Source organism: Diadema setosum, chromosome 5 (assembly GCF_964275005.1).
Source record: "Diadema setosum chromosome 5, eeDiaSeto1, whole genome shotgun sequence".
Taxonomy (NCBI): Eukaryota; Metazoa; Echinodermata; class Echinoidea; order Diadematoida; family Diadematidae; genus Diadema; species Diadema setosum.
In genome coordinates, this window is record NC_092689.1 from 43,976,761 (window position 1) to 43,992,830 (window position 16,070).

General features: G+C 39.3%; 1 protein-coding gene across 1 annotated transcript in view; it reads right to left on the minus strand.

Annotated features, from left to right (window-relative positions):
• The window catches only part of LOC140228733 (uncharacterized), a 68,973-nt gene extending 54,819 nt beyond the window's left edge, over window positions 1–14,154 (minus strand). Inside the window, exon 1 of the mRNA XM_072309014.1 lies at window positions 13,662–14,154. Coding sequence (XP_072165115.1) covers window positions 13,662–14,058 — 397 coding nt within the window. The 5' untranslated portion in view covers window positions 14,059–14,154. The remainder of the gene's footprint in view (window positions 1–13,661) is intronic.
• Between the last annotated feature and the right edge of the window lie 1,916 nt (window positions 14,155–16,070).

Sequence of the window (16,070 nt, forward strand, 5' to 3'; positions counted from 1 at the left end):
TGTGCAAATGTCAGAATGCAGCAAAACCTAAATCTCACCTGTAAACCTATACATCAGTTGAGTGCTAGAAGATTTTAAACAAAGCATCAGATCCTGTAAAGTGGTAATGACCTTTAATATGCTTTTAGATTGATGTCATCCACTGACACCTGTACTGGCAATGCAAGGTGCTATGAACCCACTTGCCAAGTACTACACTGTAACTTTGAGCAATCAAAGTTATGGTGGGCAAGTGTTTAATACAAACTTCACTTGCCTGTTGAAAATATGACATTGTCTGCATGCCCACTTGGGCCAGTCGGTTAAATATCTGTAATATAGTGTCCTTACTTTGCACCTGTTAGTGACAATATTGGCTAAAGGAAATATGATACAGAGGTGTGCATCAATTCAACTAAATTTAGCTGGACCAGGGAGGTGCTAGAGAAGGAGAGGCAACTAAAGCTCTCCTTTGAAGTCATGCGCGGCACCGCCGAGAAGTTATGCGTTCAACTACAGGTGTTACCCATGTGCCTTGACAAAAGGGAGCATCAATAATCGGGACTAGCGCTCTCACATCTAGAAATATTTGCTCCTACTGCAATTCGCTCTCTCTTTCAATGTGATGGCAACAATGAATTTGTGTACCTTGAATTGGGGCAGCGAATCAAAATGCAGTGTAAAACTCACAATTTTAACATTAAATAGTTTAAAAACACGCTGGAACACGCTTTAACGGAGTACTTTATTTGAAAGATTAAAATATCCCCTTATTAACAGATAGAAAATTAACATGCGGAAATGTGCGCATTATAGAAAAAATTAGGTTTTTAAGAGGGCCTAATTTTCGTTTCCTTTCGATTTGCAAATTACGAAGAAACTAGAAATACATGTTAATAATGAATTCTTTCCTAAACTATTCTAAATCAATATTAGAGTATTTCATTTAAAATTTTGCGGTGAAATAAAGCTTGTAATTCAACGAAAGGTGAAATGCGTTCTTCGTCTCCGAACTTCGTCTTGCAACTAGAGCGGTGCCGAGCATGACTTCAAAGCGTAATGGAATGCTAGACATCCCATTGTAAGGCCTTGAACCCAAACATGTGTTTGCATGAATTACGAAGAGTTGCCACTCCATCTCTGTAACACCTCCCTGGCTGGACAGAGGGAAATGCACTTTCTGTAATCAACTCAGTGACTTGCATTATAAAAGATATGAAAGGGCACTGTGTACACAGACTTGGGAATAAAAGAAAACGATCACACAAAGTAAATGTGCCACAGCCCAGGTCACCACAGAGAAACCAGCAAAGGTTGAGATGAAAAAGGCCTGTGATACCAATCTACTGGGACAGATTTTGGGCATCACTTCAATGACTCATACATTTTACTATCTATCAAAGCTTTAACCTACTGCCTTCCCCTCACCCTCAAATGTGTGCATGGCTTCATATACAAGACATACAGATACACTCTGCTGGCCAGAATAACTCCCTGGGCGCTTTCTTGCCCATGGTCCAAATCTCTTTCCCCCCTTTTGATCAAACGGCTATTGTCCTCTTGTTTGCTGGTAAACAAAGGACGGCTTAGCGAGGTTCAACACTCTAGTACTACTCGTCTTGCCTGCCCTATTCAAGGTGAGGCTACTATACAATCTGGTGCAGTGTGCAGGCATCCCATACGGTATAAACACGGCATAGACCGTGACGCTAATTCAGGCTGCCATCACTGCCTGCGTTATCAACCGGAAAAAGAATCAATTGCTATTGGCAAAGGCAAAAAAAGTGAAGCTTGATTGGTTTTCAATGCACTGATTTCACCCTACAAGTATATAAAGTCTGCCATTGATTTATCTCTCACCCTAAGCATATTTTGATGTGAACAAAACCAACATTTATATTCAAAATCAATTTAAGTGCTTAGACTGGGCGTGTAATAATTCCCCACTAATGTACTGCATATACTCCATGCAATTCTAAACTGATGCAGTTGTTTATCAAAGACAAAAAAATGCATTATGGATGTAGGAACTGGCCTCTTCTTCAGAAAAAAATGCTAATAAGCACTGAAACATATGATTTATAATAGTTAATTCCATTGTTCATGGATTCAATTATCAAGCTCTTTCCAGGGAGAATGAATTTTAGCTGTACATGTATAATGTCACTGTCGGTGGAGTGAAATAAGAACAGATTTGTTACAAAAAGAACTTCAGGCCTTGCTTTGTCCTAACATGTAAATTACAATCATTTCCCATGTAAATAGAAATCGAAATGCTTTAATGCCATCTGTCTCTCTTAGACAATAACACTTGATTTCTGATCATGGGAGGTGAGAATGTTAGTAATCTATTAGTACTTCATATCTCTAACTTTTATTGTATTAAAAATTCTCTAGACATCCAAAATATGGACCATGAACTTTCATTGCAAAAGAATCAGTACAACAGGGGTCGCACTTAACTTTTTTTTTTAACTAGCCAGGCGGACTACTTAGAATCAATTTTGACACTATAGCAAAATTTTGGCTAGCCAGACGGACTAGTAACTTCAGAATTTTTATGATTTTTAGCTAGTCCGACGTGATTTTGGGTGGCCAATGGCCAGCGGACCATCGCCAATTTCGAACCCTGGTACAACAATCTTGAAAAAAAAACACAACAACAACAACAACATACAAACAATGTGATCAATATCAACTTGATAAACCTCATATGAGAAATCAGTATAGCAGATTTAATCATTTGAGATTAAGAATAATATTTGGCATGTAATCTGAACAAACTTTGAACAAAAGTGATCTTACCATAACGATACATAAAACTATATGAGTACAATTGAGGTCAATCTTTGGAGATGATCTAGAGCTTACATGTATATTGGTTCCCTTCAGAACAAACCAAAGGCCTGTATTTTTTCTTTTCCTTTTATTTTTGTCTTTTTACGAGCAAGATGTTACAACTGTTTATGAAAATTTATCACCTCCACTGGCAAATGAGTAAACAAGCCACTAAAACTCATCCATCACTCACCTCATCTAATGGCTAAACAATCTGCAGCCACCTTGAATTTCGACTGACTTTGATTGGGAGTCGATTTACAGTTGAACTACCACACCACTCGCCCCCTCGCCCCATCCTGACCCATTAGCGGTCACTTAATTGATCAGCTAATTAATCTGAAGAACGCAGGTTCTGTTACATATATGCAGCATACATATGGCATCTAACAGCACCCAGCGTGATCTGCTGGCTGACTTTTGAAGCATTGATTGAACAGTCAAGTGAGCCCTTAATTTCGAGTGCATCAATTGTTAATGCAACAAATCAAAGATCAAACTGCCCCCATCAATATTTGTATAGCAGGCCGCCTACTGCATAGAATTTCTCCTACTTCCAATATTTGATTGACATAATGAAACAAATCAACTTTGGTCATTCCTGGAAGAATAAGAATTGAATACCAGAGGTACTATGCAGACTCAAACAACTAAAAGACTGGATTTGGAAAGTCAAGTTCATTACATTTCTAGCAAGCTGAATATAGCGGCTATCTACAGCACTATGCATTCCACACTGCCAGCAAGCAACAAAGTGTTTTGGTATCTCAGATTGATAACACCAGGTGTGTAGCCAGGCACAGAGAGGACCGGTAACATACCAATCCAACCTCTAACCTCTGCCAGTATTAGTTTTGGGGTACTATTTCTCCCTCATATGTCCTCTGGAGTAAGGACCAAAACTGTTATTTGGCTTCCTGTAAACAGAGAAGAAGACCAAGGTATCATGGAAGTGAACTCACAGATTGTATGGGGTGGGGGTAGGGCTGTATCTTGAGGCTATCACCTCAAATTCTGAAATATTTCCTGATGAGCTGGAAAACGAGCAATCTCCACGTAAGCCCCAGCTTGATGTAATGCATTAATCTCATAGGGTGACAGATATGTGTCCTAGATGTTGAGAAAATGTTCAGTGAGATGGCATCTAAACCGGCGGTGGAATAGATCACCCAGTGCTCCATACATCCATTTGTAAGATTTTGTTATGGCAAGCTCAGAATTAATCTGCATCCACCGTAAACTCTCCCTGACATCAAGACCAAGCACAAATAATCTGGATTTATGTCTTCGGAGGCCGGTTGTGGTCACACATCTGACAAAATTCCTGTCACATGCCTGATGGGACTGTTCACATCACACCCTTAGATTGCACTGGAGATACAAAATATTGAGATGGCAATCTCCAAGGAAATATCATGTTGTATCAGGAATTGGTGTTGAGTAATGCACATGACTGCTTGACTTGTAATGGTTAGAAATATTTGGTTGTTTAAAGGTCAGGTAATTGGAGGGTGTAAAATCTACATTAAATTTTTATGTGGAAACTTGATTGGCTAATGAAATTCAGTAAAAAACAAGTGTGAGCATATGATTGAATTACAGGTCAAAATTAACTTTCCTTGGAATGACATGTTCCATCTTTATAGATTCTACTCAGTATATGTTTTGGACATAGCCTCTGTTTGTTTGTTGTTGTTTTTTACTGGTAATGTTTGGAATGAACAATATAGCATGGTCATTTGAAATACACCAAACAGCCTACCCTCACTTAATGCATAATACATAACTTAAATTATTTAAAAAGAGACATAGAGCACATTTTTTGCAAATCAGATATGGCAAGCAGAATCCCATGAGCATTAACTTTTTAGGCAAGAGACCAAAAAGTGCACTAAATCAATACAGTTAATAAAGCAATAAACCTCACTGGTTCTGAGACACTGAAAATGAAGGAGACATAACTTGGATGCTATGTTCCTCCAAGTATTTTCAAATTCCAAAAAGTCAGTTAGCTATGTTCTTGTTGTCATTAAAACACCAATAGCACAAGCAGCAAGAAGGAAATCATAAGCACTAGCAGATTTAGCAAGTCAGCTTGGACTTGTGTGAAATCCGGAAGATAATGCACAGTAGTGGAGATTCCATTCAAGCTGGAAGATAGTTCCGAGTGGGGGAGACTCCAGGCCAATAGGTCCATGATCTGAGCAAAGAGTGCCTTTGATCCACGCCATGAGTTATGGCTAGATGACACTGGGACAAGAAGCTAAGGTCACCAGCTTCTCTGTACTTGTTTTGAACAGTAAGTCCATCAGCTGTTTCCAATGCCTACTTGACTTTGGGTGCGTTCAAGTGCTCTATTAAAGCGAACTGACCGAACTGAATTAAAGTGTACCACACTGTGCGAGATTTAGAGCGTTCAAGCGCTCTGTTGAGAAAGCGTACCTCATGAGCTATGTTTAGAAGAGGTCAAGCATTTTGTAGCAAAAGGGTCATTTACCTGGCGCACTTGAACTACTTACAGCTGTCCCGAACAAAGAGAATGATGTTTTTGCATTGTGACGTATGCGCAAGATACGTGCATGCTTTACAGCGAACTTTTGGTACGCTTTTGGTACGCTTTTTGAGCACATCGCGAAGTGGTCCACTTTTGGCTTGGTACAGTACGGTACGGTACACTTTACGAGCATTCAAGCGCTCCTCTGGCGCAGGTATGGTACAGTACGGTTCGCTTTAGGAGAGCGCTCTAACACACCCAATGACTGCACTAAAGCTCCATGAGCCAAGCACTTTACCTACAGGTGTTGCAATCAAACTTCGTAGTATTGTTTGAGATGTTGTGTTTGATTGTCAAGAATTTACTGAATATTGTGTCTGTGGCTGAGGCTTGCTCTGAAAGCAGCACAAATGAAGAAATATATATTTTCCCCACTTGTGCTGAAATGGTGGTATTGAAATGACCAACAAAAACACAGCTCAAGTACTGTATGGGCAATGGTTGCCATACAAATGAGAATATGTTATGTATAATGTGAAGTATAAACTTCGTATTTTTACGACCCCACTAGACAAATACATGTATGTACTTAAAACAAGATTTGAGCATGTAATCCATCAATACTGACTGACTACGAGCATCATATCAGTTCTTCATGTCACATGATTTACGAGCATTGAGAGCCTGATATGAAGATATGATGTTTGAAGTTTGCTGAAGGTTAATATCATTACTAAATCATTTTTCGGTGACAGCAAACCTGCGCACAGTTCTATCTGTGTCTGTGAACAGGAATAAACTCTGAAATAAAGGTCCTTGCTTTTTTCTTCAAGTTCTTTTTTTTTTTTTTTATTTATTCATTTTTTTTTTTTTTTGGGGGGGGGGGGGATGGGGTGGAGGTGGGAGGAGGTTGCGCAGAGAACATTCTGTTAGCTCATGGATGTGGGAATCAATATACCAGAGCCCAAATCTAATTTGACCGCTTAGAAGTTTGCGGCAGAAGATATTTGATTTTGAGCTTGAGTGAATTATGATCCCATGATCCCATGCTCTAATGCGATTACCACAACCACCGTGCATCCTCTGTGCAAATTTTTTAGGCTGATCTTACAGCTTTACAGCATCACAGCGTACATGGGTTTCACTCGTTAAAACCTTGAGCTGCGTGTTACTTGTACGTCCTGAAGCAGACTTCTTATGTTGGGGATCTACACAACTTCCTTCCCAAGATGATCAATTTTAAGGAAACCAGTGACTTGAGAATTGGAATGGTGGAGAAGATGCATCCCTTTTGCATAAACTTAATGAAGTTTCATTAATTATTACAACAAAATTCCTGTGTTGTGATAGGAGATGTACAGAAGCTCAGCTTCAGGCTTGCTGTCAAAAATGTGATTCATGAATACAATGATAACATCTCAACACTTCAAGTAATGGCAAGCAAAGTGAAGTTGTTGGTTTTCATATCTTTATCTTTCATTTGCTTAATTCAGTTAGGATATATATTTTCCTAGACCTCAAACTTAAAATCCAACCTAGAGCTCATGCATAGGTTGTAGATGTTTTCAAACATTATATGTATAAAGCTTGTATACATGTAGCTTCAGCAGGGTTTCAGTCAAGTATATTGATCTCCATGAAAAATGTTTGTAAGAGTGCCAAAAGTCTCCTGGTTCTCAATTCAAAATGGGATAACAATGATAATGATACATTATATTTCTTAATAAAATCAGCATGCACAACAATCAATTTTTTGGTACTTAGATAGAAATCTTGCCCAAATTCAAAAAGAATATAAACATAACCACCTCATTCACTGGTCTTCTATCATACTCTTTGTAAATGTCCTTACAATTGGTACAAATTCATGGCTATACGAACCCTATCTGTATTAAACAGAAGTACACGTAGCAGGTACAGAAGTGTGGTACAGAATCGGAGGATGGTATGTTCTCCCCTGTAACATGTAAAGTATAACTGTTTCAAGCTGTTATGTTGTTGGTAAGGCAGCTTCATCCAATTCTCATCTATACATCAAATCCTCTACCAATAACTCATCAGCCATCAATGGTTCACTCAGCTGCCCTAATGTAACAACCACTCTCCCTATCACACTAGTCAATTAGCCCTCCCTGAATGACTGGCGGCCCCTTTCTGTACTCCCACCTGGGAGTGATTTGACCCCACTCCCAGCAATATTAGGACATTTATTTGGACCTCGCCTGGGGAAATAATGTGCTACCTCCATCCATCTAAAATTTCAATGATTGTTGATATGATAGTTCATGTCCCTTGGGGACCTCTTACAGGGTAAAATGAGGTTGATGCCACTTTGGTCCCAAAGGTACACAGTCCTGCACAGCGGCATGAAATTGCCACTGAGATTGTTGCAGATATGATACATGCACAAATTGGTCTGTCTCCTGGATAGAGTACTCCCTCGTCATTGAAAGGTATTATTGAAAGGTACGATGGGAAATGAAAGGATCATAAACATGAGATCAGTGTCACGAAATATGATGCGAGAGAACACATGTCACAAACAACAGATGAAAATGATGACAGATGAGTGAAATCCAGATTTCGAATGCGTGCTACTGTTTGTTTCTGGAGTCCCCTAATAGGAAATGTACAGTTACTGTAGGAGATTTGTCCATATACAGTATTGGCAAATAGTCGAGCATTTCATTGTTTCTCTTAGGTAAAGGGGCTAAGTTAAATTTTCAATATTCTGCCATCAACAAATCACTCAATACATAACTTGTAAGTGTATGTTGTATTTAATTGTGCCCTGATTACAACAATTACCCCCCACACAGAATTACACACCTGTGCATACTCAACTGTAACTCCTGGGCTTGATCTTTCTATTCACACAGTCACCAGCTCAATTCAAGGCCTTTTGTTGGAGCATGATTGCTTGAAATAAGTTGGCCTTGTAATCATTACCGGGGTGTATTGATTTGTTTTGAACCTGTAATAATAACTGGCAGCTCTTTCTCTGAAGACATAGAATTGGATGTGTTCTTCCTAGACACTATTATTGCTGCCTCTGTGACGTAGGTACTATATTTGTATAATATGTGTGCATGGTTTACTAATGCTGCTTCTCCGATAATGACAGTGAGAAGTACTTTTATTCTTCAGTTCTGTATAGAGCAAGTACCACCTTCTGACTTCTCAACCAAGTTCAGGACAAAGAAAATTGTGCCAGCCTATAAATGATACAATTGCAGCAACATAAGCCATTTGACCTTCTGCATTTCATTTGTATCAGCTTTTTACCTGAAGTTCATTAAAGCTTTATTAAGTCATGAGCGACACTGTACATCATTATTTGTGATAACAGTGCCCTGTGGTGTTACTGCAAATTGGCTTTTATTTATTACATGGTGTAGGAATTGAAACATGTTGGCCCTATGTACATGATATCCAAGGTCATTTGATAAACATACTGTATCATGTGACAAGTTTCTCAACTGTGAAATAAGCAAGATAACTCAGCCCCTTGTTTACCCATGTAGGCCTACCATGTAGGCATGCTGATTATTCATTTTACTTCGTTGTTTCTTTATCATAAGAATGAAGATAGTAGATAGAGGGATGAGAGTACCCTCCCCCACCCCCATCAAGGTTACATGGGACATTGTACATGTACAAATGCACTGGTACATAGGCTACAATGTACATGTATCCATGGATGGAAGTCACCCATCCACTATTGTAGGGGCAACATGTATACACTGTATTATCAAATCCACAAAATTTCATATTCCTCTATCAAAAATCAATCTGCCACCTCAATCAATTAATCTTTACCAAAAATCAAACTACCACCTCAATGTCAGTCATCCTGTCTGACATCATAAACACTTTCATATCTTTTTCTTTCTCTTTTTGAGTATTCTCTTTCCACCCTTCTATTTTTGTTTTCTAATCTCCTGAAGATTCTTGTGGTATTCTGGGTAGTGGAGAGCAGGTGTACGATCTACTCCAGCTCTTTAAACTATCCTTTATAGTGATAAATTAATAATGCAAGTGCTCTGACAAAGTGTACAAAGTGTAATAGTGTGGCTCTTCTTCACATATTTGACCTCAAATTCAACCCTCCCACAACTCCGACCTCAAAATGATGTTGATACCTCAAGCATTGCCTTAGAGTATGAAAAAAGTTTAGAATACTGTAAAACCAGAAATTTTTGCATTGTAGGGCCTATACATCAAACTTTTGCAAATTTGACCATTTGTGACAGTCTCGTGCCACGAAAAAGGCAGTTGGTTCCAATTCGTGAAAGTTTCATGCCTCGAATATTTCTGGTTTTACAGTACATGAGCATTGTGCTTATGAATGGTATCTGTACTGTACATGACAGTAAGAAAATTTGGCACAACTCAGAACATGACCACACAGGTTACAAAAGTTGTGCCTGTGACTAGAATGCCAGAGAGACAATTAGCAATGACATCCTAAATGTTTTCTTACAATGATTTCCATGGAAAAGTGACTCTTTACTTGAAAGTTTCAAGCTTTCCCTTTCTACTCTATTTGCAAATTACAGGTAGATAGAGCAGAAAATGTGAATCTTACAAGAAAATACCACATAAGTATTATGACTCCTATAATATGAACATTGTGATTATCAGCAGAGTAACCTCTTGACTCAATCTAGTAGAAATGAGGCATAAACTCGAGGTACACATTGTAGCATAAACTTAAGATGTACAGTTTGTAGACTGTATGTCTCTACAGAAATCAAAGCATACAGTATTGTACAGTTGTTTGTTGATGCAATGAACAACCTTAGGTACAGTGCCAGAACTACATAATTGTATCTCAAGATCTCTAAAATCTGAAAAGAAAAATAGTTTCTTGAGGTATTCCACATCAAATACATGGCTGTCTCTACAACTAGCAACCCTCAGACACAAACTGAGTACAGTCACAAACAGGCAGACTGGACTGCTTTTCCTTCTATTGTCAACTCAATGGCAGTGAGGGAAAATATGAATAAATGGCCTCCTGGTTTGTAAAGGATTGGATGTGGTAGACAATGGAGGCAGATCTTGTCTCCATTCTTCACCAGTTTGTCGATGAATAGCTCCAGGGGTGGGCTGTGTGCACTGGGTCTACACACAACAAAGAGCCGCAGCGCCCTGATCAGACGCTGTAACCCAGTGGGCAAACTGCCTCCTCCCTTTCTTCTCTGTGTTTTTCTGTTCATCAGGACTCTCCTGCTTTTGCAAGTTGATAATTAGAAGCCATGAATGAGGCTCAATTATCTATTGGGCTGAATGAGCTCAGTTATGTGGCTATGCCATGAATGAATGGTGAGATACACTTAACGACTCTGACACCATGGGGCAAAGAAAGAGAATGGGGATGAGATAACCATGCCAACTCTGGCAAGAGGGGGTTAAAGATAGTGACAACAAAGAAGATGGATGAAAGAGGAGATTAACCCTTGAAGTGTCAGGATGATCTTTTAAAAAGAACAGGAGATTGGAGTCTCAAGAAGTGGGGGATTAAATGAATGACGTGAAGAGGAAAATGAATGGTACTGGACATCCTGCTGTGTCTTGGTTGACAAGAGTGAAGATAAATTAGTCTGCTTAGCTAGACTCGAGCTTAAATGTATGCGAATGATGAGTCACAGACTTTTCTATGTGTGGAACTTTGAAAGGTATCTCATTTCTTCATCTCAGTGGACACTGTCTCCATTAAGTGGTCTCCCATGAGCCATAATGTTGAAAGAGCTAACCCATGAGAATTGAAGGCAGAGAGCAAAATGTCTGAAACAAAGTCTAAGACAGACAATGCAGTGGAGAATGGGTATGAAAATGACTCATAAACTGAACTGTCCGTATATTGGGTTCTCTGGCTTCCCTGCATCAAAATGCATTCTCCAATTAGATAACATTTCTTGGTCATTTATGCACACAGATTTTGCCTGTGAGATGATGCACATGTCAACCCAGTCTATGGCTAATATCTCCTGCCACAGAGACTGCTAGGCAAAGATAATAAAAGAATTCAGCTTTCCTGTACTATTCCATTTTATCTTGCTCAATATTATGTGTTACAGACCAATGCCAGTAACATTCTATGAAAAAACAAATAAAATAATGAACAAAGACAAAAAATACATTCCACTGTTTCAGTGTTCCAACACTTGAGAAAAATTCAGTACATGTACATGATAGAAGTTTTGAATGCAAAACCTCTGATGACTATGAGTCAGAGTTTGGTAAAACGAATGTTGTAAAGACTGTAATACACGCTTGTAATAACAACTTTTCTTAGCTACGTAGTTCAGTATTAAACACAGGAGCTAGCAGATGGATCAATCGCTACAGTTCCTGGGAATACATAATTAAGTAATTATTACTGAGCATAATGTTGACATGTCATCAAAAAGATATAAGGCCTACATTGTACACATACAACACTAGTCCACAAAGTTATATGCCATAATCCATAAACACTTAAAAAATATATATTGGTTAAGCTATTGACATATCAAAGGAGCTGTCCATTCTCAGAGAAGCAGAAAAAAAAAAGAGTCTGCTCTTTGGGTTCAAAATAGGCTAAAAAAGAATGAACTACTGTGGATAATCACATGAATCAGCCACATTCTTGACACACTACACTGGACATTTAGCATCTTAAATAATTTATTAATCCTTATCAGCAACAAGACTTGACTATGAAATGTATCAATCAGGCAGATGTGGAAAACTTACTGTAATTTCACAAAAAAAGTTGAATTTCCCCCCACGTAGATAACGAAAATGCAAGATTGACAGTGGGATTATCCACTAGTGAGTATTTAGAGCAGAACTGCTACTTCCTCATACACCAAACACTGTTGGATAAACAACAAGGAGTTCCAAACAAACATAACAAGAAAGTGAAAAATGTGGTACTCCTACATGATATTGTTGAGAGGGGTTTGAGGGCTGTATTGGTGTAATATTATAATTGGGCTTCCAACCATGGGCCCGGTATCTGTGCAGCGGGGTGTGACAGTAGGGGGTCGCCTTTCACAACACAGCCCTGTATCCAAGGAGGGCAAGACCTAGTCACCCATAGGTGATGCCTCGTGCCTGGAATGCCACGGAAACCAAGAAGATTATTGGGCCTGTCAGATTGGCAGATTGTGGGTTACTGCAGGTTAAGGGTTTCAGGAGCTCCTCAGGGATGTACACTGTAGCAAACTATCCTCCCAAAAGGACAGAACTATTCGACATCTATCTTGTTCCCCTGCTGCAAGGACTGGGATATTCATTTCTTAGTATTAATTGTTCTTCAAAATGTTTGCTTTCACCAAACTGCAACTTCATCTTCTTGATGTCTCTGCCATATTCCTTTTCAGTATCATGAAGCTCACTGATACCATGTACAGTGTATAGTACTTTATTTGTGTCAACAACGATATACCTCAATATACATGTACAGTACTTCAACAATATACTGTAGCTCAGCTACACTGTATAGGGCTACAAATTTCTATTTTCATTCAATACTAAAGAGAAGCATTTTGTTTCATTAAAATCTTGCTGTACTACAATGTTTTGAATAGTACACAGAATTCAATAAATGCAAGGGTTGCATTTTTTGAGGGGGGGGGGGGCTGCTTTAACAACTATGCTGTGGCACAGATGCAGATATTCATTTGCAATCATTCAAACAAAGTAGGAAAAACTTCCCTCAGTCCCCAGCCTCAACTAATTTTGCCAGCCACCCTGGGCTATACTACCCTACCCTTCTTCTTATTACCTACATGTAATAGCTGTAGCTTACACAAGGATGTAAATTATATTACATGCACTATCCTTGGCGAGTGGTGGGGTATGGGGTGGGGATGGGGGGGGGGGGGGGAGCAATGGAAGTCTTACCAACAGTAGGGAATGTAAAATCTAGCACCAAACATTACAGCTCTTACTGCAGATACGTGTGTGACTTTGATAAATCATTACATGTATTTTGCAGTAACAAAATGTTAGAAGTCCCAATATCATAATCCCCCTCCCGCAAGGTTTTTGTTTTTGTTTTTTGCCTTCCTTCCAAAAGTTATCCCTTCTTCTATTAATTATGTCCAATCCGATAACCTATTCGATAGCATTTTAGTATAACAAGTATGAAAATCAATTCTTCATCCAGGTCCTTAGGACAGTAATTTAATTTAATTTCTACCATCACTCCTTCTTCCGCAGTGCTCTGGTATTCAGAACTTTCAAAATCTTCCAAGAAGAGGTGCAGACTGAAGTCTGCAGACGTTTTAGCAGACAGAATATAGCACAACACGCAAGTTGCAGAAGCATTACCAGTAGGCCTATCGCAGTTTCTCACCTAGGTTGGAGATCATGAAGTTCCGTGGAGGCTTGAGAACTCTTCTGGCATAAGCCGACCTCAAACAATCCAGCTGCTGTTCCGTTCCCTTTACAAAAATAGTCCAAGGTTCAAAGCTTCCCAAGTAAGATATCCCTCGAATGCTGTCGGCCAGGGGCTTATTCCATACACTGTGTTTGTTTTCTCGCTGCAATTCTTTGAAAAGCTCCTTGCCATTTCTGGCCGTGTGCCGGTGATGTGCTGTGTTAGACGAAGCATCGGTCTCTCCGCCCGCCGAGGGTTTCGGCGGGACTGGTGAGAAGATGATGGCTATCGAGTCCGGTGCTATTGTCACATTTTTACTCACTTGTTTGCGGTCTCTGGTGGGCGTTTTCTGAGTAGTTGGATACGAATTCATGATGTCTCAGCGTCTCTAACTAGCAATGGCGTAGAGAAGTCATTTGAACACAACGAGAACATTTAGGTACTCAAACTTTCAGCAACATCCCGTGGAGCGACTATCTTTCTCATCTTGCCACGCTAAGCTCTTGTCTTGTTTCATTCAACCAACAAGCTCACAAGCGATCGAGCCGATCGAGTACTTATACTAAGTATTTGAATAGCTAGAAGCTCGGCGCTTTGTATCGATATATCGGTACGGTTAGGCCGTGTTTAGATGGTCAGTAGCGTGATTCCCTTCAGCTCTTGGGGCACATGCTTAGCAGCGATCGCCCACTCCGTGTAAACGCACTGATATGTAGCGAGTATGAACAGTCCCATCTGTATCTGCGATCGATCTGAGCGCAAGCTCCTGATTGTTGCCGAGGGATGCGCGAGTGGAATGGCTTACCATAGGATGGGTACGTGGCGAGCAAGTGCGTACCCTCGATCCCGCGCGTGCTCGTGTCCGTGCGCGCTGCACGACCTAGAAAAGGGATCTATGTACAGTACAGTATCATGTTGAGGAAAAGATACAAGTAAGGGGTGCTACTCTTTATTCGGACGTGGATTTGCATGTCAGGATTTCGATGACAGACTTCTAAAACTGCTGTGCAGTGATAGACCCTTGACACATCTTGTTCCAGATCAAGGGCCCAGTTTAGGAGGTCTATTTGACTCCATTTCGGGTCTGAAATGGAATGTGCTATCATTTTGCCGACCAAAGATACCAAAATAGCACATAAGATTTCAATAGTTTAATTTGGTTGAAAAGGGTACATTTCTTAACAATATACAGCTGTAGTACAAAATAAAATCTTGGGGTTTTGATATGCTTTCCGTCTTGTATCGAAAGACAACTGGGGCATGCAAAGAGGTTGCCACCCCTTTGCACAAAACAAAGCAACGAAGTAGAGTGAGGACTGCCGCTATGGAGACAGATTATTTCAGTTTCTTATATTGCGTCTTCTGATTCATCGTTTTACCGTGATTCACAAACACTTCTGTTCTGTTGTATCTCTGCTGGGTAATAATTGGTTAAGTATTTTTGAAATGATATTCTCTTGTGAGTGAAAACAACTTACGGACGAAGAATGATAGGCCTATTAGGTCCTATTGGTCCATTTCCGAAGTTGTGTGTCCCTTGTAACACAATTCACTCACCTTACTCCTCAGTCACAAAATTTCATTAAAATGTATGTATCGCAGTTGAGTATAGGCCTATTGTGTTGAAGTTTATCAGCAGAGAGAAAGAATATTGTAAGATGGAAATAGGCACCCTACGTAGTGTTAGGGAATGAAAAGAAAGTCGGAATGTAGGCCCAAGTTGTATATAGGCCTAGTGCAGAAACATAATTGTAGCTCTTTCAGTTATTGTGTTGACAGATAGTATATACTAATATTATACAGTATATAGTATTAATAGTGATATGTAGTGTAGATATAGTATGCATGATATGAAGAGTTTGTTCGTAAAAATCGATAAGTCCATATTTGCTAAATGGAGATATTATAGTGCGATTAAAGGTTAAGAAAAATAAAGAGGATAATAAGAAAATTTTTGCTTCTTTTGACCATAACTTCAAAAATATGTAGTGACCAATCATTTAAAAGGTATTATTTTGTACTTTATGACAGACTAAGACCGTACTTCAATATCTTCAAAATGGACTTATCGGTTTTTGCGAACAAACTCTTGTGTATGCTGTTGTATCGTCATCGCTATGAATAATCATCGTTTTGAGTTATCATTAGTTATAACGATTTATACTAATGTCAATTATCAACATATCAAACATATCGTCTAACGCAATTTTTATTTGTCGTTACATTCTATTGTAGGCCTATAGTGATGATGGTTGATTTATTATGCCGCTCCCCGACAACCGATGAAGAGAGAGCGGCATAGAACGAAAGAGTTTCGTCCTTTAACAATTTATTCATCAAAGTTTGGGCTAACTCCTGACGGAGTGAACCATTTTTCCCCCGGCA